Here is a 23,337-nt window from a genome sequence, read left to right as displayed (position 1 = left end):
CGTTTGAGCTGGATGTTGAGAAAAGGCCTTTGTTTGGCACATGTTGATGGCCAAATAGATGTGACAGTCACGTGATCGAGAATTTACCTTCCGGAAATGACCCGAGGCGACGGCCCGTGCTCCCGTTCGATAGATCTCCCTTCACCATGAAATTGTTGCCTCGGTTGCCACGCAGGCAAGCATAGGCGTATATTACGGGATCATCAGGGCGCTGCAACGACTCACTGAAAGTAATGGTGCGCACCTTCGTCTCAGTTGTTGCCGATATCTATTTTTTCGACAAAGGTGCCCTTCTCTTTGCTAATGACTACGGACTGGATTCAATAACGTTTCAGTTCCCGTTTTGATGTTTCGTCCCATCAAGACCTTATTAGGATTTAATGTATGTGGTCTTGCATTTTCTATTATGAGATTGTTAAGAGTGTCTCTTTGCTAAGGTGTCTATTATAACTTGTAACCATCTAAACCGTGATAGTGGCCCAGCGGCATCTTCCCTACCAAAACATGCGAAGAGCTTGAAAGCATGCAATTGAAACGGTAACAGATGTCCCTTTATCTATCTAAAGCTTGCGTCTCTCGCAAACTGCTAACAAGCTATTTGCAGAGGCTGTTCTACAACCTTCACATTCTCCGCACAGCAATCTTGTTTATCACGATGATCCGACATCGCCAAATCTTGATATCTCTTCTGCCATGGGAAAAATTTCATGGTCACAGATTCTCTTCAGCAAGCATCGTGTTTCTTCCTCGCAAGTATTTTGTGGAGTTTAGCAACGGGCCTCCTGGTATTATCCTCAAGACGGTACCATGGTCCATAATAAGCTGAAGTTTGCATTCTGGAGTGGCTGGGCTCTCGCATAACACAACCGAATATCACTGTGCAGTGCTCATCCGCTGACAATCAATGCCACGGTCAAGCCTTTTGTTCATGTCTCGTCCATTTCACTGCACGAGCACCGGTTCTTGTCGTAAGATAGCCTTTTGTAAATAAGAACATTCCCGGACCTACAATAGCAATTATATTCCCCGTTAGGACTTGTTGGAAGATGTGAGGTACAGTCAAGCCAAGGTAGAGCACTTGGAGATACTGGTTATGACAACCGAAGAATGACAGTAGTCGTGGCGGATCTTTATCGGGGAGTATCAAAGCACTGCATCATAGCACGTGGTCCCTAAGATGCACTCGGACCAGCACTATAGTTACATCTCTCTCAGTTACTTCCACCATTAGTGTATCTTCGTCTACGATGGACACACCCCGGTACTATGTGGAACAGGATGCCAAATTTAAAGGTGGAGGCGACGAGCTCCCAACCTACGACGACCTCGCAGCACAGAATGGTCCTAATTCCAGGCATGCTTCCGCTGTGGCTCCATAACGCCTCTAGTGACTGACTGTATATTCTACACCAGGTTCGGTCGGTGGAGAGGATGGGTCGAGAAACGGTATGTCGCAAATGCCTATTCATTCAGGTCCTAAAGGCTGTCACCTCAGAGCTGCTGAGCGCTACATGGATGTCACCCCGGAGGAACGCGCAAGAAGACGTGAACGCGGGTGGGGAAATGATGAACTGGTGTGCCTGTCTATATGCCTTTCTGGCCCCCTAAGTAGTATTGTCCTAATTACTGTTTATCTGTTCCAGGACGAGACATCCCAGTCAAGCAGTCTAAGTGTTCCCCCCATCATTCAAGAGCCAACAACTCCAACGGCAAATAATTATCTTCATATCCGGACTGAAGACCTAAATTTATGCACGCCGCCTCCAGAAACGCCGCGATTAAATTCTCCATTGCCACCCTTACCCGCTATCAGCACAAGAATACGTCCTACGCATCTAAAGATGAATAATTTTGGGTCGCGATTTCTTCCTCACGCAACGGCTCCCATCCGTTGTCTACTTCCCCTCCTTTCCGGAAGGCTCTTGCTCATCGGTCACGATGAAGGTCTTTCCGTTCTGGATATGTACCCACAGGAATGGTCGGAAACAGACGTGGGGATCACGATCAAAGGCCCAGAAGAGGCTGTATCACGGCAGATATGGCTCGGTGAAGGGTTTGGTGCTTTTAACCTTCCAAAATCAATGCAAATCTGATATATTGTTGCAGCGTCTACCAATTATCTCTGCTTGAGGTAGAGCAAACAGGAGAAGGAACACCTCAAGGCGTCGTCCTTGCTCTTGTTGGACCAGATCCTAATTCACCGATCTCGAAAGACGTAGAATCTCTCCGAACACTTCGCATGTACAACCTGTCTAGTTTAACCAGCCTTGCGAAATGGGCGGTAGCCCAGAAGGTAGAAGATCAGTGCTTTGACTGTAATAATATATTAATTAACGATTCTTTTCTTTACAGGGAAAACGGCCACTAGACTTGTCGAGACCGTCAAATTGGGTTGCGCAGCAGTCACCCGTAAAAAAGCATCGTCCACGAAGTAGTATAGCACGCGGGCTAAAATCCTGGATTGAGGCACCCAATAATCACCCTGTGGAGCCGCCTACGTCTTCATACCACAACCTGCTGTCTCCTGCTTCGCTGATCGGCGCCTCGAACGTTGGAAGTCGACCAGGAAGTCGCTCACCATCACCCAACCGACCAGGTTCAGATGAGTCAACGTGGGACGTCATCAATGACCTGCCACTCCGATGGGCAACTGATTTTGTTCCTCTGGCATCTACTGGCTCTCGTCTAGCAAACTCAAGTGTCATCTCTTACGCTCTATGGAATCAGAGCGACCGCAATACTAGTGGCCGAATGCTGGCAGTAGCCACGAAGTCAAATATACTGCTGTATGAAACGCCCAAAGGGGAGCGTGCTTTTCATTTTGTCAAGGTTAGTGTATCGCTTACCTGTACGATGTTGAGTAGTGAACTCTCTTTTAGGATTTCTACACCCCTTTGACACCAAGAAGCATTACCTTTTTCCAGCAAGTCGTGCATGATGTAGCGCGAAGTCCATCCGACACAGGATCCTCTTCGCGATTTCATCATGGACACAGGAGGTCTGATAGCAGTAGTACTGCGCGAGGCGATCGCGCACTTACGCCTCCCAACGCACTCCTAAGCTATGGTACCCATCTCAGTATCTTTGTCGTTTTCGACAAGAAAGCTGGCTGGATCCGCCTGGCTGATTCTGCTGTTGGGGAGGTGGAGCTCTACGACGACAGCGCAGGATCCAGTCATTCACGCGAACTCAACAGCTCGCTCAATTCACGGAGGTCTCGTTATTCCGTAGACTTCAGCTCAGCATTGGGTAAATGGATACCTCCCGTACAATGCGAGATACCCCTCCCTTCTTCGTCAAAGTACCCTCTGACCAAGAAAGTCCATTTGTTGACTCGAGGTAAACAGACTCACATTCTGCCTTGCCCGGTACCTACGGGTACCTCAAACTCGTATCCACCGTTACGAGTGATTATCTGGAAGTCACCGCCAACAAGTGTGACGCCAAGGATTTGTTCGAACAATGATGGTGATTCTCCATCAAGATTTCTTCAGCTGATCGCTCTCGGTGAGCACGGGGTGGAGGTGCAGGAGATGTCCGTAAGCTTCCTAAGCAAAGGCAAGGGAAAGGCTCGGGCTGATGACATCGTTTATGGCGAGGATGATGCTGGAGGTGACACAGGCTTCCTCTGTGTCGGCGGGCATTGGGATCAACCACTTTATCCGCCATATCAACCACTCAACCGATCCTCCAGTAGTGCGAGTGATATCTCGTTGGAGTCCGTTAATAGCATGGAATCAGGCGAACTCCTGGCGAAGATGAAGATGGATCAAGGGTTGTATGGTTGGTGCCGCAAGGGCCTGGAGGATTGGAGAGTCTTCTGGTTGGGCGGTTCGACCGTAGATGACGACGAATCTGACGAAGACGATTGATTGGAAGTGGGTATTATCTCGCATCGAAAATTTAAACAACATTGCTGTGTATCTAATAATCATCTCATGCATATCCATCACTGGACAACACTAGGTATTCATTATAGGTTGAAATGTAAAGGTAGCCTATGGACCGTTGTAATTGATGTCGACAATTATATAAATAGATATACAAACTGTTAGATTCCCAAGAACAGTATCCAAACCGATCTTCCATAGGTAAAAAGGAATCCACAGTCATGAACGTGATATATGACAAGCGTCCAATGCACGGTTTAAGTCCATGATAGCAAATTGATAAAACAGACAAAACAACCCAATCAGGAGGTGGATCACATATTACCAGCCCCTGACGACCCAGGACGAGAAGGGTACGATCTTCGTGTTGGTGCAGATGGTTCTCCGGCCGCTGACGGAGAGAGATTTGCTGGTTCAGATCCCGTGGACAACTTTTGTGACCTCGCAGGTGACTGCTGTGGTTTCCGTATGACCACGAATGATCTCTGAGGCGCTGAGGTTGACGGGGCCGGAAGATCCGGTGGCGTTTCTTCATCCTGGGGTTTTGCTGTAGAACTCGTACCTTCACTGCTATGCGGCCGATGCCGCCGCAAGTGATACCACGGTTTCTTCTTTGGTACATCAGTATCTGACCCGTCATCATCAGTAGTCGGGTTAGGGTTTGAGTGCCTGAGATTGAATGCTGTGGGCGGTGGTGTGGGGTCTCTGACTGGCCGTATTGTAGATCCTGTGGGGTATGAAGGGCCTGCTTGGCTGGCTCCCTCAGCATGCTCAATGATTGCCGTTTGTGATTTTGTTCGAACATGGAAGGGAGGCATGGCTCCAGGCGGTAGAGAACCTGTGCGTGCGTGATACTCTTGTTGTTGCCGTATAGCCGTGTTCGCAGACAAAGAAGGTGTGTCCTCTTCATCTTCCAGGCGTTTCAATGATCCGGAACTCGCATTAGGCTGCGATACCTGTTGAGCGATAGATGGGAATGTCTGTGTTGAACCCGCATTAATTGTAGTAGAGCCCGCAGCGATCGCATAAGGAGAATCGATATGAGCACGCCCACCGCCCACACGTGAGAACCCAGATGAGGTGGGAGGAGGAGGTTTTGTAGGAGTATCGGTAACGGGAATGTATCCGGAAGCTTTTGTCTGGAACGGCTGCCATGCCCCCATGATGTAGCCATTTTCGTCGTCACTCTCTTCTCGATAGGGTCTAAGCGCGTGTTCTGGTTTCAATACCGAGGGTGGAGGGCCTGAACTGACAGAACCCTTTCCGCCAACCGGAGTCCCCAGAGAGCCAGGGGGCAGATATGACGATATATCCGAATCGCGCTTGTGGACATGCTTGGAGTCCACATTATCATATCTCGGTTGTACCTTTCCACCTTGCGGCTTCTTGTCGTTGGAGCGGCGATATCTTCGTCGCTTCCTTGATCCACAGCACCCTGCTAAGCCGCATGCTCCAAGAAGACCACTATCCACAACGTGACTGCTTCGCTCGAAGCCCACCCGACCAACAATTCGAACCAGTGCTTCCACGAGCTTGACGACAAGCATGAGGAGTAGCGCCAGATACACAAGGGCCAGTATGACTAAGACGCCATAGGCTACCCAACCACCGGGACCGGCACCAATCGAAAGCTAGAAGACAATTAATTATAGACAGTCAATGAAGTGATCGGTGCGCTAAACTCACAGCAGGGGTCAAAATAAGCATCAAGACAGCCACTACAATCCTTCCGACGCAGAAGAGGAAGCTGATCAGCCCCATGCTGGCGCCATTTCCCCAGGGTAACCAAATACTCGTCACCAATGCCGATACAACTTCCACGACGAGGATAACAATGGCCTGTGCAGTACCGCTGTGTTGACCCGCGCCGATAGTTAGGCCAAACGCAACATTAGTCGCAAAAAATAGACCGGCAAACATCTGGGAACCATGTCGGTAGTGGTTGTACAATGGACCAAGAGATAATAAAGTCCTGGTCTCATCATAAAGTTTGCTCGTCGTTGTCATCCGCACCCGGATCACTAATATTGTAGGTATCAAAACGGAAAGGACAGCAAATGACAATCCTGCTAGAACGATGGAAGCCATAGAGGCCCTTGATCGAGGCAACGTCATCTGATAGACAGAGAATATCGTAACAGGAAGATGGAAAAGGATGAGTATCCGGACGAGATTGCCATGGAGAACGCTGCCGTGAAAAGAACTCAAACTCGTTCGAATTCTCCACCAAGGTTTACGAGAAGATAATCCGGTAGCCCCGGTAGATCCAAGGGTGTATCGAGATGGTGGTCTGATTATCCCTAATGTATCCTTGCCATTCAGTGACCGGTTCTCTTCTGCGGTGGCATTGGCAACAGCACTACTGTCCAGCATGTCTTTGCTGCCAAATGCTGGACTCCGGGTACCACCAAGATGTTTCATCCCGGAGTGAGACGATCCTAAGGCTCCGCCCAAGAACCCGGCAAGATAGTCGATAAACCACAGGAGAGCTGAAAGCGCGACAGCAGCCGCGGCAATGCCGAGGAAGAGAATGAGACAGATCCCAAAAAGGTCTTGGGGACGTACGCCCACTGAGTAGGCAAATGCCTCCATGCCAGTACTAGCATTTGCCGGCAGCATGAACAGGACATTAGGGATAGAGGAATCGATATACAGGTTATTGGAAGAATCCGACATCTGAGCCTGGAAGGAGGAAGGCGGATCATATGGTGCCGTCGACAAAGGGTCCCAATGGTGATCAGAACCGGAAGTGAGTGTTATGTCTAACGTTTCGTTAAGGGACGTATGCCGCGGATGATAAAAATAGACTGACTGTATGATAGGGTAGCCCAAGCCGTCTGAGTCAAGAGAGGATCTAAAAAGACGTTAAGGAGGAACGATCAGCATAACGCAAACGATACACAGAAAACCCCGAGATATTGGCATAACGACATATATGGATTCTTCTCTCGCGGTAGTTTTTGCCTTAGCAATGCTGAAAGCTATCACGAGATAAGGTGCTTTCACCATGCCGGCGCCAGGAGGAGGATTAACCGATATCACAGAAGAAACAAAGACTTACACACGAAAGCCGGCCATTGCACGGCGACCATGGCCAAGACGGAGCACCATTGCGTATGGAAGATGATATCTCGCATGGAGGGAGTACCTGGAATGCATGAGCCAAAATGAATGGCAGAGGATAACTGGAACGCACTGAATCTCAACAGGGCAGGCGATGTCGCGAAGCGCTCTCCACTCATCGCACTAGCCAATATAAAACCGGCGCTTTGCACTCGCTCCCATAAACCCTTTCCTGGCCTGCTGATACCACGGTTCCAAGCAGAAACAATTCGTGCTATCCCAACGACGACCCAATAGGCAATAGCCAAAGCAACAGTCCCCCAGAATATGGTCACGGCCGCGCCATAGGGCTCGTCGTCGTCGGGATCCAAGGGGGTAGTTTCGACTTCGATGCACAACATTTCATTACTGAAAGTGTCTACGGCCCTCAAACGAGTAGTGAGAGTAGTGAGAGCGCGATCTGATCCCCATGGTATCTGAGCTGACAAGGCGAATGCTCCGGCGGGAATAGGACAATAATAGTCGTCGTTGGTGTCGTTCGAAGCAGAGAGTTCCGAATCGGGAGGATGGATATTCGTGCATAAGTATGAGCTACTTGACCAAGCGCTCAATGTTAGAATGGAAGTCGATGTAAAGAGGGTGGCTGCAACGACCCAGCGTAAAAGCACGTTTTTGAGAATGAAAGAAAATGTGCATACCAAGGTTCAAACTCGAGTCAGAGCGACCTATTATCTCCACGGGTGTCTCGCCAATGACGACGAGATCAAGGTAGTTGTTCAGGCTGGCGTTATGAAGAACCTGCGCGTAAACGTTAGAGACAGTAAGTTTTTCGGAAACGTTGGCATTAGGGTCGAAACAGTCATTAAAAGTGAGATCTGCTGGTGTGCAGAGAACATTAGGGAGGATGAGGAAAAGGGCAAAGAGGACGGAAAGAGCTGAGCTCATCGTGTCCAACGATGGCCGTGGTGTGACGGGATAAAGTCTCCGATTTCCGGATACGGACAGGCTGCAACGGCACGGAGAAACAACAGAGACAAATAGTGATGTAACATTTTGATCGCGGCGCCGGCGGGTCTGGGCAAGCGGTGCCGACTGCCAGTGCTTAACGGCGGGGGTAAGAGGGGGCAGGACGGCTATAAGGAATAAAAAATGCCTGACTATATGTATCCGATCGCAGATTGCACATATCATCAAGTAGCCTCATGTACAACTTACATACCTCGGCTAAAAATTCGAACTTTTTAATAACCAGCAAGTCGATCCACGGTCTTATAATAAAATGATAGAAATCGTCTAGAAAAAGTTTGATGGCTAACTCGGTGAAGAATCATAGGCACGCCGCCACCAGCAACATCTCATGATCAATAATTGTCTATCGGATCCGATGCTTTAGAAACTGATTTTGATGCAAGTAATGAAAGTTCTTGGAACGCACAGGATCAGGCAGAATGTGCTGCGACAGGTCGTGAGGTGAAAACTCAACGACCGGCAGGCGCACCATGCCGTTGTGATCTGTCTCACGAAAATGATAGTGTGCCCTCATGTTTTGAACGGAAAGCTTGCTGTCTATGTGGCGACACCGACGGACGCACGTCCGAGAAAATGCATCAATTTCGGACTAGAACGCTTGAGTATATCCCTAGATATCGGCGATGGAGGCGTATAGGGTGTATCACTTTTTCCCCGCACGATACTATTACGTGGAGCAAAGTTCAGTTTGGGGCCTTTCCGCGCAATGGAAAGTAGGGACTTGAACAAAATACGTACTGTCCATCGTTAAACAAGATTTGATTTTGGGACTGACGGCGCTTCCTACAGCTTCTGTCAGGATATTGAGGACCGGTAAGATGTCATTCCGACGGCTGGTAGGTGACACCGGTGAAAGTTGAAACGCTGAATGTTGAACCCCGGAAACAAAGCCATGTCCCGGGAGGTTGGTTGGTTGCAGAAAACAACCATTCGCGATATATCGTCTTCCACACGGAAGACCAGACAGATCAACGATGCACATGGCAACTGAGAAAGTTATCGAAAGAAATACTGCTCGATTTTCCCGAAAGTTGACGGTGTTCTGTTCGTTGAGGACCCCGGCTCTGATGAATCGAGCACAGGTCAGAATAGAACAGAGAAATTCCAAAGTAAGTTCAACAGCATGCACATCGGTCCGGGTAAGTGTTGATCTCTTGGAACAACTGAGATGCCTCCAAATCAGACCTTGAAACGAAGATAGAAGACAAAATTAATGACATAACGAGGAGTACCGCCCCCGCCCCCTTGGTCGTCGCGAGAAACAGCGTACGTGCAGTCGGCGTGGACGATCAAAATCAAAGACAACCGATTTGGAAGGTGGTCACGGTATTACTTTTTGTTACATACCGGATTTCGGGCCGCGTACCGGGTGGAAAAACAAATGTCGACATTCACGGCTTTCCCGACTATAACCCGTTCGAGTGCAGTAGCGATATCCCCCTCTTAAATTCTCCCGCCCGCGATGGATACCTCAGATGCCGAAGAGCTAGAAAACTTAATTTTGACACTTCAAATTGATCGTGAACCAGTCGCCTCAGAAATAGAAGGTAAGAACCTCACAAACTTCGTCTGATTCTTTTTCTCGCTGATCAAGGCTACGAACAGTCCTGAAATCGATCTACGGAGACGACTCTATACGGATATGGCATCCTCCAGAAGAGAGGTCAACCGATGACACTGGTACGGTGCGGTATGAAGTCGTTCTAAGGTGAGGGCTTTCCAACATATATCTGATTTGCCAGATGACAAAGTACAGTTTTCCTTCCCCCCACGATGAGGTATCCATCAAGGTCTTGGTATCCATCCCACCATCCTACCCATCAACGTCCACCCCCCAGCTCCAACTACTGTCGCGGTACATCGGGGCTTTCGGGATCGACTCTGCTCTTTTTGGATCAGTGTTGAAGACGTTCATCTCTATAAATGGCGTAGAATGGATAGAGGACAACGTCTGTGTCTTCGATGGCCTTCAGAACGTCCTGGACAGATGCGTACAGTGGTATGAAGATCACCTGAATACGGACAAGGCGGGAGAACTGCTCCGGGAGGATGAGAGGGAATCGACACATCCTGATATACCAGCAACGTCGGTACCTATAACACCCGCTGATCCTACGCCATCTGTTCCGGTCTCATTGCCTAAAGGCGTCGAAATATTCGTTGCCGAACCCATAACGGATCGCAGGAGTTCGTTCATCGGTAGAGCGTGCTCAATATCGGATCCCTCGATGGTACGTCGAAGCCACAAATAATACTACGCCCATTAGATCTCAATACGTATTGCTAGGTCCCTCTGATACTTTCTCACCTGTCCTCCGATCGGCGAATAGCTAGAGCAGCACACCCAATTATCAATGCTTGGCGATGTGAAGTAGGAGGGCTCCTCCACCAAGGTACCTTGATATTTGTCGCGTCGATGCAAACTAAAAGGATTCAGATAACGATGATGATGGTGAAACCGCTGCCGGTGGACGCTTAGCACATTTACTTCAGATATTGGTTAGATCTCAACTCATTCACTGTGTAACCTCCCACTTACCGATGAATAGGATATCAACAATGTCCTTGTCGTAGTGACACGATATTTCGGAGGCATCCATCTTGGACCGGACCGGTTCAAGCACATCAATCAAGCTGCTCGGAACGCCCTGGAATTAGGTGGTTTCCTGGATGAACCGGCTTCGAAGAAGTCGTCTGCGCGTGGACGTAAACATTGAGGCTCGCCTGACAAGATTGGATTTATACACAATGTATGGTACTACAGCATAGGCAATTGGCGTACAAATGATATCATGCAAGTACGCATTGGCAGACTACGCGCCATTGTCAGGGTCGTTCAAGTGCATCTCGACCGCCTTGTTAACAAAGTACTCCATTGGGTTGTCCTTCAGTAGATGCTCCGGGAGCACACAATGAGCACGATCTTTCTCGGGATTCGGAACGAATTCATCCCACTGCGCCTCCGGGACTGCCAAGGTATCTCGAAGACGGGCTTCCTGCAAATGCATATCTATCAGCAACAGAAGGCCTGAGATAACAAGGCTGCTGAACCCAGAAAACGTCGCCCCAGCTTAGCCCGTTTCATAATGATCTTTGCCTCTTCCAGGGTGAATGGCAACGCGAGAGGTAGCCAAGAGCTGTTCCGAGTCTTTGCTTCCCCATCGGCGCCTACCTCCGCCTCTTCCATCATCACTGGAACGACGCCAATCTCACCACGTCCCTTGACAAAATCATTCTGCACTTTTATATATTCGATAAGGTGGTCTCGCTTGTCAGTCGGCATAGGGTCCAACATCGTCTCCTTGGGAAACATGAGGCCCTCTTTCCAGGATATACCTGTCGTCCGGATCACGATTTTTGTAATCAGGATGGAGCTTCATTCGGATGTGAAAAGCTTGCGGTCAACGTTTTCGGGATGGATTAATGATGTCGAGGGCTTGCATGGCTGCTTGACGTAAAACGTCGAGTTTGGGGGGTCGTTCGAACCTTCTCGTATCCGATAAGTCAGCTAGGATAAGATGGAAAAGTCTATAAGACGCGTACCATTTCGCGAATTTAGCCGCGCTTGCTGCACGAGCTGGATCTTGGGCGAGAATTGCGTTCCTCTCTTTCGATTTTGAGCAAGGGAGTTTGTGGAGCGGCCAGTTCAGTCGCTGACACTCTGTGCTCTGTGTATTTGAAGATGAACGCGTCTTCTACGCGACATAGACGCGTGTACTCACACAGTATATGACCTAAAAACGATGTAGCCGAAATTGCCTGTGAATAGCACCATAAATTACTGACCTCTTTACACCGACTGCATGTCTGGAATGGTTTGTCCGAGCCAAGGTCCTGTGGTGTTTTCTGGCACCAATGACACTGATTTTGGTTACGGGAATTGCTTTTGATGATAAATTCTTTGTTCTTGGATTTAGACTTGGATTTTGAACTCGATTGGGATGACATGACTGTTTGTGATCAAGCTCAAGGCCCAGACTCGGACCCCCGCCTTGTCCTGAGCCACATCGATTCGGATTAGCTTCGACGATGGCGACGCCTTCTATCCTCCAGCGACCGACCGTTTTCATCATGAAATCCGACGATGCGCCTACCGTCCTGACTGATCTCAAAGTCGACACAGTAGTAGTCGTTGGCGAAATCAACGCCGACCGCACGCTCTACCACTTCACTCTGTCGTTCTTCAACTCGAGCACCAACGCGTCTGTTCGCTTCGACATGCATCCTTCCGCTACAGATCTTAATGATATGTTTCGCGGCATCATCGTGGTCGAGTATCTGTCTTTTCCATTCTCCACTCTGGCTGGTGGCGAAGACTGGAAGCTTGTTACGCCCTATATCTTGAAGCTCTCTGCTACTCGCATGATTGGAGAGATCAGTGCTGCCATTTTTGAGAAGGGAAGGGACGGGTATAGGTGCGTATAGCATCGATAATCTGGGTCGTCGATTCTAATTGATCACATCCATGCCCAGGTTCGATGATCTTGGACAAGGCTGTCGCCATTAGTGCGCACATATCATACACGATTTAGAAGCGCTCGGATGGGCAAAGGATGTCGAACAGACCTTCGAGGACTGGGAAGCGGAATCATCGAAGCTGGTTCCAGATTTCCCATGCCCCGCATTAAAGGCGCGTTCTATTGAGCTGCCATGCCGGGGCTTATACCGTGAGACTGTAGAATTATTGCGATATTATGAACATCGTCGCGCAAGACGGGGACGATGCTCGAACAAAATACTATCACCAGTTGCTTTCATTTGCTCTTCGCCTGTTGTGTTGTTGAATTTGCACACACCCCTGCTCCTGTGAAGACGCTTCTACGTTTCTTCTGTCGCCTCCGTGGCTCTGGTATAGTATAGATAGCCAGGACGCGAATATCCTTGATCACACTTGAACCAGTCGTCGACGGAAACCTTTACTACGCACTGCGGTGATGAGAACATAAGACTAGTGCGGTCTCTTGCGTATACCTTGAGCATATCATGATTGACCAATCAGCGTTAAGCTTCAAGATATGCTCCAGAAAAACTCCGGGTAGCCCCAGGGCGTTTATGTAGCCATCGCCGCAGTGACAGTATCATCCAACAAGAAATGTGCGACACAAGCTAGCCTTACAAAATAGCACCTCATCATCAAGAGCCATGCTAGTCAGATGTCGCTCAAAGACACACGATCCAGTCCTCTGGAACCTCTATTGATGACAACTAAGCGAGTTAAGTAAATCCGCAAGTGAAAACACCAAATTATAATTAATCCATTATACAGAAAATCCCGACTCATTACAGGTTCCCTTTATGATATTCATCATCCTCCTCATCACTATCCCCCAGCTCAAATATCGGCGGCTCCGGAGGCTCAACAGCACGTTCCTTCCCTTTCCTCTGTCTATACGCCCCCTCATCGCCATTCTCGTCGGCCATGGAAGCATTAAGGGGTATACTCTCTTCCTCACTCCGGTTATTCATCGGTAAACGCAACTTGGGCTTATTCCGCATTCTGCACCACAAGAAACCGACGACGGCGACAAATATGAGCACGAGGACAAGGGCTGCGGAACCGGCGTTGTAGTACGCTGTTGGACGTAAGGACTGGAAGAAGAGAGTATGAGAAAAAGGGTAACGGACCTTCCCACATAGCCTTGTCCTGCTCTGGCGTTTTTGTTGATACGGGTGCTGTAGTCTCCTCAACCTTGTCCGTGAACAGCGGCTTAGCGTTGTCCCCGATGCTACTTGGAATACGCGCAGAGCCTTCGAGGATTTGGGAGAAATCGACACCCATGAATCGTAGGATCATATCATGCGCTACATGTGGTGCATCGAATGGTGCCATATGTGAGGTATCGAATATCTATATAAATTTTGTTCAATGCCTATAAAAATTGATAGTAAAGTTGTGCATACCTTCGCGTAGGTCAGATTCCTTGAGCTGACCCATGTGCCCGCAGGGCTCCCATCCACTGTCCAGGATTGTGTCTGTACTGTCTAAAGCGGAAACTCGCGTCAGCAATACAACCTTCTCATCATGATGTTTAAGCGCACTCCAAGGCCAGTTGCTCCACTCCAGGTCATACTTGCAATCATCGACTCGAGGCCAACGTGGTTGCAAATCATGTCTTGGTCCCCCGCAAATATGAGAACGGGTATTCTCTCTATCACACTCGGGAGCACAGTGATCGATGAATTCAAGTTCTTTTCTTTCAGTTCTGTGTGAACACGACCCCGGCATTCGGTCCACGAAGTAGAATGGTCCTCCGCATGGAGAGCGCGTACAACATCGGAGCGCTACAAGCTCCGTCAGTTTCATACCCAGCGAATATAAATCAGCGAAGGCGTACGTCTAGATAATTTGTGACCGGCTTGATATCTGGAGGCCAGTTCATTCCGCAAGCAGGGTAGGTGTCGTCTAGTCGTACATCGTAGATGTTCATGCACATCTCTTTACCAGCCGCACTACTGGTGTTGAATAAATGGCCATAACCAAGAGAAAGCTGACTTACACGCGTCTCCGCACCTGCGACACTTCGAGTAACAAGCCTTCACATTCTTCTACAACGATCGGCTCCGTGCCCACTATATCTTTCATGGCCTGAACACAGTCATCCGTATGCTGTTTGGCTTCCTTCCAGGCCTACATAAGCGTGAATATGACATCATCGTAGATTCCACTTGAGGTGCTTACATCTGAATTTTCTTCCAGTATGCCAACTTTGACCATAAAGTCAATGTAAGAAGGATACTGCGAGCGTACATCTATCCAGCCGTTGCCTATCGCAGCACCTTTTAGCGGTATGCCGAGATTGGAATTTAATATAGCATCGGCTAGCCACGGGCTGAGTAAGAACGCGACAAAGAAGGCTGCGTCGCTTACCAAAAAACGGTATATATTGTCCTGCGTAGCTCTCCCCAGCTAGATATGTCTGTAAACACGTGAGATTTGAAGCATGCGAAGTCCGGGGAGCGTACATCTGACCGCAGGTACTCCGGGAATACTTTATAGAAGTTGCGCATGAATTCTAGTAATTGCTCTGAGGCCTGGTCGAATGTGTGGACATATGAATCAGTGCTCGTGTAAGAGAAACCCGTCCCAGCGGGCTGGTCGACTGAAAGCGAATATTTCAGGTTACGCAGGCAATGAAAAGAGTAGATTTACCATAAACCATGGTGGTGTATTCCTCCCACCCGCCTTCCACTGTCTTGAATCCACCCTTGCCGTCCATCCTCCAAGGCCCGTTCTCCATCATGAGCCCATCGAAAGACGAGCAGCCGGGCCCACCCTATATGCTATCAGTGAATAGATGTGCGACAGGTACTTCATGACGCACATTAAACCAAAAAATAACCCTATCCCGGTCAGCCGTCCTTCGGTTTTTGACAAGTACAAAGTACAGGTGTGCCGTCACGTCTGTCACCGGCGCCTTAATAGCATCTGGGTCAGACGAAAGATGACCTGCATATATCTTCAGCGGATGATCTGGGTCTTGATGTATGTCGGGCAAGGACGGCACGTAGAAGGATGCTGCGGATGGAACTGTGCGTCGACGTGGTCAGTAATGACCTTGGGTAAACCAGAACGCAAGAATTGTACTGACTGTCAGTCGGAGCAGCGCGAGAAAAAGACGAATACAGTAACACATGTCCCAGCACCAGAAGCGCGCGTGAGTGGAAAGTTGGGAGCATTGTTCCCAGACCTTTTGGCGAATAAACACGACTAGGCGACCGCTACGCTCCTGCCAGCGATTCAGTCGTCTTGGAGGTCCTTGTTGCCAGAAAGAAACACGGACGAAAGAGTCCGTAGACCTAGTACAGCCTCGGCGGCTGGTAAAGATACGTGGAGAATGAGTGAAACCCAATCAGGCAACACCCTCCAAATCTTCTGATCGCGGTGACAGGTGATAACGACCACATGGCTACGCTGCATTATCGCCCGCCTCCACCATGAAGTATCTGACCGTCTACTGGCTCGCGTTGCTCTGCAGCCTGTCTCTCGCCAGGGCGCAGTATTTCTCAGAAGGATGGACACCAGGCCAGGCTGTACCTTCTGAGGTTCCCATTCCCAATCCCGCTTCCACGCCCGTTCCTGCTGATTCACAAGAGGAATCAGCACCACTACGGCCCAGTGACCTGCTGAAACTCTTCGAAGCAAAGACGTGGCTTGCGTCCGAGCCAGCGGTGGCGCTCTTTTCGCGATTTGGGATTAACATAACGGAGAGGTTGGCAGCTGCTGAAGTTCTCCCTTGGGACAGCCGGATTCCGCTCATCACAGATGATAACTACGAGGAAATGATTGTTAAGGAAGAGCTTACGGAAGAGGAGGAGGCCGAGCGTGTTTGGGCATTGCTGATGTCCGTCGCCATTCTATTCTTTCCTGTATGTGCTTACCGTCTGTCCGCGTAGTTCTGCCAGCGCATCGCGACAAGACGGGATATCAAAGTTCGTCGACGACGCCTTTGATGAAGCATACAACCAGACACTCCTTGCTGAAGATCTCCCGAATGTACGTTGGGGACGGATTGATTATTTCAACGTCACATACATCACGACAAAATGGGGCGTGTGGCAGTGAGTTGTTTCGCCAATGTCGTTCTCTCTCATAGCCTGAATATATGTAGGGCACCTTTCATTGTCATTCTAACAGATCGTGGTCAGACTCTGCGCTTCTATCGAGCCCAGAACCTTCGCCTGCGAGATGGAGCTCTACATGACTTCCTCAAAGCGGAAGCTTGGAAAGTTACTCCGCCATGGAAGACTGCCTACGCACCTGGTGGCGAAAGGTAACTCATCTCTACTTTATTTTTCTCCCAGCTCAGCTCAGTTCTTGCTCTAGGGAGTACATCGTGGACTTCGTCGCCACTTGGATGACCAAAATTTACAACGTGACCGTCCGACTTCCTCGATTTATTCTCTTGCTATTGTCTGGGACAGCAGGATCGTTGGTCATTGGTCTTATGCACCGAAAACCCCCAAAGCAGGCGGTACAGAAGACAGAACCTGCCTCGCAACCTGCTTCCGCCCCCACTGCAGGTACTAGTACGGCAACACCATCGAAGCCGGCTACTAAACAACGCAAATCGAAGAAGTAATGGTATATTGATGGGAGATGCTTATTGATCTTGATGTTGTTACTTTAGATGTATCGCATACAACACTGTAACCGCTTGTTTATTGATCTAGATATTGTCATATTCACATGTTCTCTGAAGAGATGTCTACTTTGTGATTCTATACTGAATCATTGGTCGCGTATGACGCGTTTAACTAGCTGCTACCCTCGTAGAAATCCTTGCCGCCGAGAAAGTATACCACGTCTGCTTTGAGGCTCGAGATTCGCCAAGGATTACCTCCATCCGACGGGGTAATTCGCGAGACCTCCGAGTGGTAGCGACCCTGGACACGAGTTCAGCACTGGCTCTCATGCCCAATATGCCAGCGAGCTGTTCACCCCATTCTGCACAAGTCCTTTCTCGCCATCTTTCGGGACGAGCGTCACAGAAAAATTGGCCGTAACTTGTGCTTCCATCGGGGATGGGATAGAACCAGATTGGGGGAGATCTATAAGCAGCGATCTGTACCTCGGTGAGCTATGGCTAGGAAGAATGTAGGGTAGGGGTAAAAAGCATACGTCGTCATATGCTGACTCTTCTCCAGCCTTCCAATGAACCCTTTCCATGACTCGATCTGCTCCTTACTGCTGATGTCAACGGCCTCACACCGAACAGGCTGGTACAATCCACGCGTATGTTGTCAGTGAACGCTTCCTTCTCGAGGTCCTCCCAGCGTAGGAGATCAACGTAGAGGAACTGGATTGACGGTCAGTTCGGGTGTTCAAAGACATAGGATGAAACAACCAACCGTCTTGGTGATAGTGTCATGGATGTTGGCCTTGTCCAAGAGATAGTCAATCGCTGAGTAGGACGTCATCGAAGTCATCACTGGTGTCGATGGTACCGGATTTCTGTTCCTGCTTATAAGGTAACCCGGCCTGGTCAGCCGATAGAACGAACTGAATGTCTGGACTATTACTAAGATGCTCCGCATATGTCTGCCGAAAGGACGCGTAGCCCATGTAATGTTCTTTAAAAGAACCAGAACGCTGACAACGGCGAAGTGCAATCACAATGACTACTCTCATCACAGGCGGTAAAGGGAAAACAGCGCTCCGCCTTGCGCGCCTGATGAAAGACGCGAACAAACCATTCCTCGTTGCCAGTCGTTCCGGTGGAGATCCCGCAGACGAGTCTCCCAGCTGTCGATTCGACTGGTTAGACCCTACGGCATACGCGAACCCATGGTCGAAAGCGGAGGACATAACTTCGATCTATTTTGTACCTCCCCAGGTCATGGACATGTTACCGCCGATGAAAGCGTTCATAGACTATTGCCGGGAGAAAGGAGTCAAACGCTTCGTGCTCCTGAGCGCGAGCGTCGTAGAACCAGGAGGACCAGCAGCTGGCAAAGTCCATGAGTATCTTGCTACGATAGGCGTCGATTACTGTGTCCTCCGACCTACGTGGTTCATGGGTGAATCTGATATACCATCCATCAAGAGACCTTAGCGAGCTAACTTTGTTACCAGAAAACTTCTCCGAGGAACGACATCGAGGGCCCTTCAAGTCCGAGGACAAGATTTACTCTGCAACTGGTGACGGGAAGATTCCCTTCGTCTCTGCAGAGGACATTGCGGCTGTTGCTTTCCGTGCTCTGGTCGATCCACAACCCCACAACACAGACCACTTCATACGCGGTCCTGAGCTGCTTTCGTATGACGAGGTGATTCATATTTTTGTTCATTTGTCTATCCTAGCTCACAGAAAGTCAGGTTGCCGAAATAATAACAGAAGTATTGGGTCGAAAAATCACCCACGTCAAGTTGACGCAACTAGAGATGGCGAATTGGTTTACGGAGAGAGGCGTACCAAAAGAGTATGCAGGTATGTTGGCCTTGATGGATGCCCGGATAGCCAAAGGCGCGGAGGAGACGTTGGACGACGCGGTGCTCAAGGTGACTGGTCGACCACCCGTCCGGTTTTCAACCTTTGCGAAATCCGTTAGACACGTTTGGGAATGAGCCACACAGGTATATAGTTGTATATCAAAATGGTCAGGCGATTGTGACTGACCGGTCTGACGACAAAAAGAACTGAGCAAGGCAAGTGGAGAGTGCCGCGATTGACCGACTACGTTACATAAGCAACCCAGCTAGGTAAACATTCATTATCTCGCCGGTGCTACTAAGTTCGTAAGATATACTAGTAAGACGAAGACGTAAGTAAGATAAAGTGTCATATAAGTAAGAGCATAATGAGAGCGTGTGAGATACCAGCGCTCCAGCACTGCAGCTTGAAGGAACAGGAATACCTCGACCTGCGGTGAACGACGACTCATCAGAGCTAGCGCCGAAAGCACGACACATTGTATATAACCCCATATGCATCCAGCGAGTTGAATGTTAAATCCATTTTCTGCTGATGTTTCCATTCACAGTATTCATCAGGACTATCAGAATGTTCGCAATTTCCACCTCGCCGAGACATCGAATGTGATCATAGTGAGAGTACCGGCACTTCAGAAGGAAGAAGGTTATGTATATATAGAGTGAATGATATTTCGCAATGCAAGGGGATTTTTCATGGAAAACCTGAGCACTCATGCGGTGCTCATACTTGAGGCATTACCGGAACCTAACTTCTGTTCATATTGCCTTGTATGTCCAAGGGGCACCCAGACGAAGTCACTTACGTTCTTAGTCTATTCTAAAGATGTTCCGAGTCCATTCCTCGTCGGTGGTCTCGGCCCAGTCAATTCAGATCCTATGTCATCGTAGTCCTGGGAAGTTGAAAGTTGTGGGATCACCAGTACTGCAGGCTCGGTACGCTTAGACTCCATACCACCTCGACTTCCTATACATCTGAGTGAGGCTTGACCAACCGGAAAATGGGTATGTACAATTGTTCGACTGTCAAAGATCTAAATCCTCATTCCAGTGAAGACGCACCAGCCGAAATGGTGAGCATGCCACAAAAAATCACGAGGTTTTCCGCAAAATAACGTATTGCAGAGACATTATCCGACTGTCACCATCTCCGCCTTCGATGAGACCGGCCTAGAGAAATCGTCGGTTAGAGTTCCAAAGCAACGGACCTTCAGAGGTCAAAAGCCAATCATACCATCTTCTCTCGCTGACACTCCATGTCACGACCTTGGTCTTGATGGACTTTTAGAACATCTCAACAAGATCCTCGTCACCACATGCACACTGGATGACCATTCCCTATCCTCCCTTCTCGAAGAATGTATCTTGAATGACTATGACTTTGGTACCGCGTATGGCCTTCTCCGTCCGACATGGTACACTAAAAACTGGATCGCCATTCAAGACAAACTAAGCATCTGCGAAGCGCAAGACAATGTGACGCGGAAGGGGGTGTTGATTAATGACCGAATCATCACTTGCGAAGTGCCCCCTCAACGTGTCTGGGACTTGTACAGCAATCGAGTGGTGCCACGCTCAGTTACCAAGAAGCGCTTTTCGGCGATATCACATTCATGGGTAGAGGAGGAAGATCGCGTAGATTTATGGACACCCATTAACAGGAAGGAGTGGCCCGTGCCTATCCCGCGAGATGCTAACCTAAAGCTCATCCGGATTGAGATGCTCAATCTCGGTGCAGAGTATGTATGGTTGGATGTTCTTTGTTTGAGGGAGAGAGATGGACCGAGGGAAGATCTGCGCGCGGAAGAGTGGAGGGTGGACGTGCCCACTATAGGACATGTATACCAGGAGGCCGAGAGGGTGGTGTGCTACTTCAGCGGGCTGGGACGGCCTTTGGGTTTCAAGAAAGGGGACTTGGACAGTAATCGCTGTTGGTTCAACCGTGCGTGGACACTGCAGGAGGGCAAGGAGGATTCAATCTTTGGTGGAGACATGGGCAATGGGGGAAACATGGAAGAGGAAGTGCGAAAAAGGTTTCATGAGCAAGTGTCGGTGTTGAAGGACACACGGTGGGCTTTACAGCACGTCTTCCGTATGCTCTCCCAAATGCAGATGCGAGTATCGACAAACCCTGTGGATAAGATTGCCGCACTGGCATATCTTCTGTTGTCGAGAGAAATACCGGCATACCGTGAGGCGCAGTGTGAAGAGGATGCTTGGACGGCACTGGTGAACGTGATATCGAAGAGGTATCGGGGGCAGCTGTTCTTCCTATATCCCGAGCCTGGGAATGGAAAGAGATGTTGGCGACCGTCGTGGGACCAGGTCATGGCTGGGAAGCTTCTGTCAATGGCTGCGGTTCAGTTGCAACAGGATGTTGGTCGGTACGAGTCCGACGAGATGGACGTGGGCGAATACTCTGGATTGTGCATTGAATCAGGCATTGTGCAAGGATTGGCCGAGGGAGGTGAAGAAGGGTGGCTCCGACAGGGAAAGTTGATCGTCAAAAACAAGACATTTGAGATCGTTGCTGCTCACTATTATCCAATACCAGAAGACTCATATACCCTGCTAGGTAGCCGTCCATTATCATCCTCTCGCCAGGTCCAGGAGCAATATTGGGTGGTGGGGAAAAGACTGCTAGATGGTAAGTTCGAGAAAGTGTCGGTGTTCCATATGAACGACTTGGAGGAAGTGGAGAGGCTGAAGGACATCTGCACTGAAACATCTCGTAACCTTCTTATTTAAATAATGTGGATAGACAATGGTTTTACGCGAGTTTTCATGATTCTGCTTGCATGAAAATATGTAACATTGCCATGATCGGAGTGACACATCAAGCATAACATGGCATGAAAAGGCTTCAGCGCCTTGGCCGTTCGAGCACCTTAGCACGATGGCATAAATAGTCTCTTTCCATACGAAAGATTCATACTTGCACTTGAACTTCGTCTTTTTCCGGACATCGAGGATACCGCAGATACCGATATATACGACCGAAGAAGGGCCGGACCATTGATTCGTGCGAGTGCATCTAGATCACCAGTCATATGAGATTCTCAACAAAAAATTAGCAAGACGACCCACAGAATACGTATTCACTGAACCAGAAAATATTTCATCAAGCTTGCCCAGGGCCAAACGAATATTATTCTTCGCTTCGTCGATTGCCTCGGGCTTGAGGGATTCAAAACCATGCGGCGTCCACTTCTGCTGCTTGACGAAAAACTCGCCTTCGTCATCCTGCAGTAAATCGCGCAATTTCCGACGGCATTGATCCCAAGAAGGATCTGACGGTCGAAGACTTGCTAGTGCCCTTATATCTGTACAAATATCTTCTGATAGTCGGGGCGGTGGTGGAAATACGTTATTGAGTGATTCACCGCACGCGTTCCACCCGTTGGTGATTGGAATGCAACACGCCAAGAAGAGATTCTCAGGCTCGTGAAGGTAGTCCAAATGTCGCTGGAGATCGATCGATGTATCCAATGCCGCAAGTCCGGCAACGTATCCGTTAATAACAGTGACCAGCGAAGGACGAAGGGAGTGGCTTCCGAAAACTTCCAGACATCGCATATCGAGGAAAATGTCGTACACAGTTTCCACACCATGCCTGAGGCCAAATCCTAAAATTTCGCACATAGCGTCGAAGGGCGTACGCATAGGGTGATCAGCATCGTACGGTGCGTCGTACTGATTGATCATGGTTTCGACCAGTGGTTGTAAAGCGGGCCAAAAATTGTGCCTCGCGGATCGACCTGGTGTCCGGACACCGACCATCCCTGAATACATGACCAACAAAGACTTTTGGGCGTCCGTCTATTCAGACCCGAGCTTGAAGACGGGGCTATGAATGACATGTTCCACGAGATTTGCAAGAGCGGCGATCTGTTCATCAGGAAGATTCTTGGACGTGTAGTTCCAGAGGACGAGCTGGGCCCTTGATATGGCATGTTGAATGTCAACATCGAAAGAAGATAGGGAGACACGATGAAGTAGATATCGAATGAAAGCTAGCGCAAGCTTAAAGGTCGAAGGAAACGATGTTTTATCGGTCAATATATCAAACGCCGAAAGCATGTTCAGCAAGTTGGCTGTCAATTCGTCGTTGAAGTAGGCTGAGGCTGAGGCTTCGAAGTAAAGACATGGTGATGCATCTTTGAACGTGAACGTGTTCATTATGCAAGGAACGACGCGACTGCACAGATCCATACGAAAGGAATCCAGTGAGTCGACGTCGATCGGAGCGAAAGCGCCATCATCTTTGGCAATTCGCATGAGCTTAAGCCAAACGGCTGGAGGTAGCTTCACTTGACTAGAACACGTCACATGCTCAAAAAAAGCGACGGGAGTAGGTGTATTGGATGGTTTGTATTGACTCCTCGGACCTCTGGAGAGCATCATTTGATTGAACGGCGGCAGTGA

At 49.1% G+C, this 23,337-nt stretch overlaps 12 protein-coding genes across 12 annotated transcripts; 7 read left to right on the top strand and 5 right to left on the bottom strand.

Annotated features, from left to right (window-relative positions):
* Nucleotides 1–124: 124 nt before the first annotated feature.
* On the top strand, nucleotides 125–1,122 carry EV420DRAFT_1526445 (uncharacterized protein). The gene is given in 2 exon segments (XM_060472418.1): nucleotides 125–721; nucleotides 732–1,122. 2 exon segments carry the CDS (start codon nucleotides 545–547, stop codon nucleotides 816–818), a joined length of 264 nt encoding a protein of 87 aa, XP_060333387.1. The 5' UTR covers nucleotides 125–544; the 3' UTR covers nucleotides 819–1,122.
* A 125-nt stretch (nucleotides 1,123–1,247) lies between these two features.
* EV420DRAFT_1619179 (uncharacterized protein) lies at nucleotides 1,248–3,872 on the top strand (the record flags this gene model as incomplete). The annotated part of the gene is made up of 6 exons (XM_060475449.1): nucleotides 1,248–1,354; nucleotides 1,414–1,446; nucleotides 1,496–2,053; nucleotides 2,107–2,293; nucleotides 2,353–2,829; nucleotides 2,880–3,872. 6 exons carry the CDS (start codon nucleotides 1,248–1,250, stop codon nucleotides 3,870–3,872), a joined length of 2,355 nt encoding a protein of 784 aa, XP_060333386.1.
* EV420DRAFT_1526437 (uncharacterized protein) lies at nucleotides 3,837–8,003 on the bottom strand. The gene is made up of 7 exons (XM_060472417.1): nucleotides 7,652–8,003; nucleotides 7,087–7,596; nucleotides 6,952–7,038; nucleotides 6,703–6,744; nucleotides 5,577–6,652; nucleotides 4,050–5,521; nucleotides 3,837–3,998 (listed from the first exon to the last, which is right to left on the bottom strand). Exons 1-6 carry the CDS (start codon nucleotides 7,896–7,898, stop codon nucleotides 4,205–4,207), a joined length of 3,279 nt encoding a protein of 1,092 aa, XP_060333385.1. The 5' UTR covers nucleotides 7,899–8,003; the 3' UTR covers nucleotides 3,837–3,998; nucleotides 4,050–4,204.
* Nucleotides 8,004–9,444: 1,441 nt separating this feature from the next.
* EV420DRAFT_1619177 (ribosomal protein S5 domain 2-type protein) lies at nucleotides 9,445–10,699 on the top strand (the record flags this gene model as incomplete). Its single annotated transcript, XM_060475448.1, has 6 exons — nucleotides 9,445–9,529; nucleotides 9,588–9,690; nucleotides 9,739–10,213; nucleotides 10,270–10,375; nucleotides 10,420–10,481; nucleotides 10,532–10,699. 6 exons carry the CDS (start codon nucleotides 9,445–9,447, stop codon nucleotides 10,697–10,699), a joined length of 999 nt encoding a protein of 332 aa, XP_060333384.1.
* Nucleotides 10,700–11,254: 555 nt separating this feature from the next.
* On the bottom strand, nucleotides 11,255–11,930 carry EV420DRAFT_1619176 (uncharacterized protein; the record flags this gene model as incomplete). Its single annotated transcript, XM_060475447.1, has 4 exons — nucleotides 11,255–11,356; nucleotides 11,444–11,468; nucleotides 11,526–11,650; nucleotides 11,769–11,930. 4 exons carry the CDS (start codon nucleotides 11,928–11,930, stop codon nucleotides 11,255–11,257), a joined length of 414 nt encoding a protein of 137 aa, XP_060333383.1.
* Nucleotides 11,931–12,011: 81 nt separating this feature from the next.
* On the top strand, nucleotides 12,012–12,489 carry EV420DRAFT_1477397 (uncharacterized protein; the record flags this gene model as incomplete). Its single annotated transcript, XM_060469418.1, has 2 exons — nucleotides 12,012–12,397; nucleotides 12,456–12,489. 2 exons carry the CDS (start codon nucleotides 12,012–12,014, stop codon nucleotides 12,487–12,489), a joined length of 420 nt encoding a protein of 139 aa, XP_060333382.1.
* A 714-nt stretch (nucleotides 12,490–13,203) lies between these two features.
* On the bottom strand, nucleotides 13,204–15,828 carry EV420DRAFT_1304867 (Alpha/Beta hydrolase protein). Its single transcript, XM_060468465.1, has 12 exons — nucleotides 15,572–15,828; nucleotides 15,305–15,510; nucleotides 15,133–15,256; nucleotides 14,946–15,082; nucleotides 14,851–14,899; nucleotides 14,662–14,801; nucleotides 14,480–14,610; nucleotides 14,318–14,432; nucleotides 14,022–14,264; nucleotides 13,884–13,964; nucleotides 13,608–13,830; nucleotides 13,204–13,555 (listed from the first exon to the last, which is right to left on the bottom strand). Exons 1-12 carry the CDS (start codon nucleotides 15,657–15,659, stop codon nucleotides 13,263–13,265), a joined length of 1,830 nt encoding a protein of 609 aa, XP_060333381.1. The 5' UTR covers nucleotides 15,660–15,828; the 3' UTR covers nucleotides 13,204–13,262.
* Nucleotides 15,829–15,852: 24 nt separating this feature from the next.
* On the top strand, nucleotides 15,853–17,098 carry EV420DRAFT_1526403 (uncharacterized protein). Its single transcript, XM_060472416.1, has 4 exons — nucleotides 15,853–16,324; nucleotides 16,377–16,541; nucleotides 16,592–16,753; nucleotides 16,807–17,098. Exons 1-4 carry the CDS (start codon nucleotides 15,918–15,920, stop codon nucleotides 17,060–17,062), a joined length of 990 nt encoding a protein of 329 aa, XP_060333380.1. The 5' UTR covers nucleotides 15,853–15,917; the 3' UTR covers nucleotides 17,063–17,098.
* Nucleotides 17,099–17,237: 139 nt separating this feature from the next.
* On the bottom strand, nucleotides 17,238–17,900 carry EV420DRAFT_1639937 (uncharacterized protein; the record flags this gene model as incomplete). The annotated part of the gene is made up of 4 exons (XM_060477036.1): nucleotides 17,238–17,366; nucleotides 17,422–17,628; nucleotides 17,690–17,779; nucleotides 17,832–17,900. The coding sequence occupies 4 exons, from the start codon at nucleotides 17,898–17,900 to the stop codon at nucleotides 17,238–17,240; spliced, it is 495 nt and encodes a 164-aa protein (XP_060333379.1).
* EV420DRAFT_120245 (uncharacterized protein) lies at nucleotides 17,830–19,120 on the top strand. The gene is made up of 3 exons (XM_060466341.1): nucleotides 17,830–18,500; nucleotides 18,556–18,749; nucleotides 18,799–19,120. The coding sequence occupies exons 1-3, from the start codon at nucleotides 18,098–18,100 to the stop codon at nucleotides 19,045–19,047; spliced, it is 846 nt and encodes a 281-aa protein (XP_060333378.1). The 5' UTR covers nucleotides 17,830–18,097; the 3' UTR covers nucleotides 19,048–19,120.
* Nucleotides 19,121–19,853: 733 nt separating this feature from the next.
* EV420DRAFT_1330483 (uncharacterized protein) lies at nucleotides 19,854–21,246 on the top strand (the record flags this gene model as incomplete). Its single annotated transcript, XM_060468802.1, has 4 exons — nucleotides 19,854–19,917; nucleotides 19,969–19,985; nucleotides 20,038–20,451; nucleotides 20,500–21,246. Coding segments are annotated over exons 1-4 (1,182 nt in total), but the record flags the coding sequence as incomplete, so codon positions are not given.
* A 504-nt stretch (nucleotides 21,247–21,750) lies between these two features.
* Nucleotides 21,751–22,974, bottom strand: EV420DRAFT_120214 (uncharacterized protein). The gene is made up of 2 exons (XM_060466337.1): nucleotides 22,000–22,974; nucleotides 21,751–21,946 (listed from the first exon to the last, which is right to left on the bottom strand). Exons 1-2 carry the CDS (start codon nucleotides 22,702–22,704, stop codon nucleotides 21,842–21,844), a joined length of 810 nt encoding a protein of 269 aa, XP_060333376.1. The 5' UTR covers nucleotides 22,705–22,974; the 3' UTR covers nucleotides 21,751–21,841.
* Nucleotides 22,975–23,337: the final 363 nt, after the last annotated feature.

Source organism: Desarmillaria tabescens (genome assembly GCF_030435595.1).
Source record: "Desarmillaria tabescens strain CCBAS 213 chromosome Unknown EV420scaffold_10, whole genome shotgun sequence".
Classification (NCBI taxonomy): Eukaryota; Fungi; Basidiomycota; class Agaricomycetes; order Agaricales; family Physalacriaceae; genus Desarmillaria; species Desarmillaria tabescens.
The sequence above is the reverse complement of the archived record's forward strand: the minus strand, read 5'-3'. Positions and strand labels throughout refer to the sequence as shown.

Bases quoted from the DNA above. Each gene is read 5' to 3' on its own strand.
- EV420DRAFT_1526445 (XM_060472418.1), top strand. From the start codon at position 545: ATGTCCCTTTATCTATCTAAAGCTTGCGTCTCTCGCAAACTGCTAACA.
- EV420DRAFT_1526437 (XM_060472417.1), bottom strand. From the start codon at position 7,898: ATGAGCTCAGCTCTTTCCGTCCTCTTTGCCCTTTTCCTCATCCTCCCT. The intron at 7,597-7,651 runs GTATGCACATTT...GGGTCGTTGCAG, and splicing joins TGACTCGAGTTTGAACCTTG to CCACCCTCTTTACATCGACT. The intron at 6,653-6,702 runs GTCAGTCTATTT...ACGAAACGTTAG, and splicing joins TTGGGCTACCCTATCATACA to ACATAACACTCACTTCCGGT.
- EV420DRAFT_1304867 (XM_060468465.1), bottom strand. From the start codon at position 15,659: ATGCTCCCAACTTTCCACTCACGCGCGCTTCTGGTGCTGGGACATGTG. The intron at 14,611-14,661 runs GTAAGCACCTCA...ACGCTTATGTAG, and splicing joins TACTGGAAGAAAATTCAGAT to GCCTGGAAGGAAGCCAAACA. The intron at 14,265-14,317 runs GTACGCCTTCGC...CGGAGCTTGTAG, and splicing joins CGGTCACAAATTATCTAGAC to CGCTCCGATGTTGTACGCGC.
- EV420DRAFT_1526403 (XM_060472416.1), top strand. From the start codon at position 15,918: ATGAAGTATCTGACCGTCTACTGGCTCGCGTTGCTCTGCAGCCTGTCT. The intron at 16,325-16,376 runs GTCCGTCGCCAT...CTGTCCGCGTAG, and splicing joins CGTGTTTGGGCATTGCTGAT to TTCTGCCAGCGCATCGCGAC. The intron at 16,542-16,591 runs GTGAGTTGTTTC...GAATATATGTAG, and splicing joins ACAAAATGGGGCGTGTGGCA to GGCACCTTTCATTGTCATTC.
- EV420DRAFT_120245 (XM_060466341.1), top strand. From the start codon at position 18,098: ATGACTACTCTCATCACAGGCGGTAAAGGGAAAACAGCGCTCCGCCTT. The intron at 18,501-18,555 runs GTGAATCTGATA...CTTTGTTACCAG, and splicing joins CCGACCTACGTGGTTCATGG to AAAACTTCTCCGAGGAACGA. The intron at 18,750-18,798 runs GTGATTCATATT...ACAGAAAGTCAG, and splicing joins AGCTGCTTTCGTATGACGAG to GTTGCCGAAATAATAACAGA.
- EV420DRAFT_120214 (XM_060466337.1), bottom strand. From the start codon at position 22,704: ATGTATTCAGGGATGGTCGGTGTCCGGACACCAGGTCGATCCGCGAGG. The intron at 21,947-21,999 runs GTGGGTCGTCTT...CTGGTGATCTAG, and splicing joins GTTCAGTGAATACGTATTCT to ATGCACTCGCACGAATCAAT.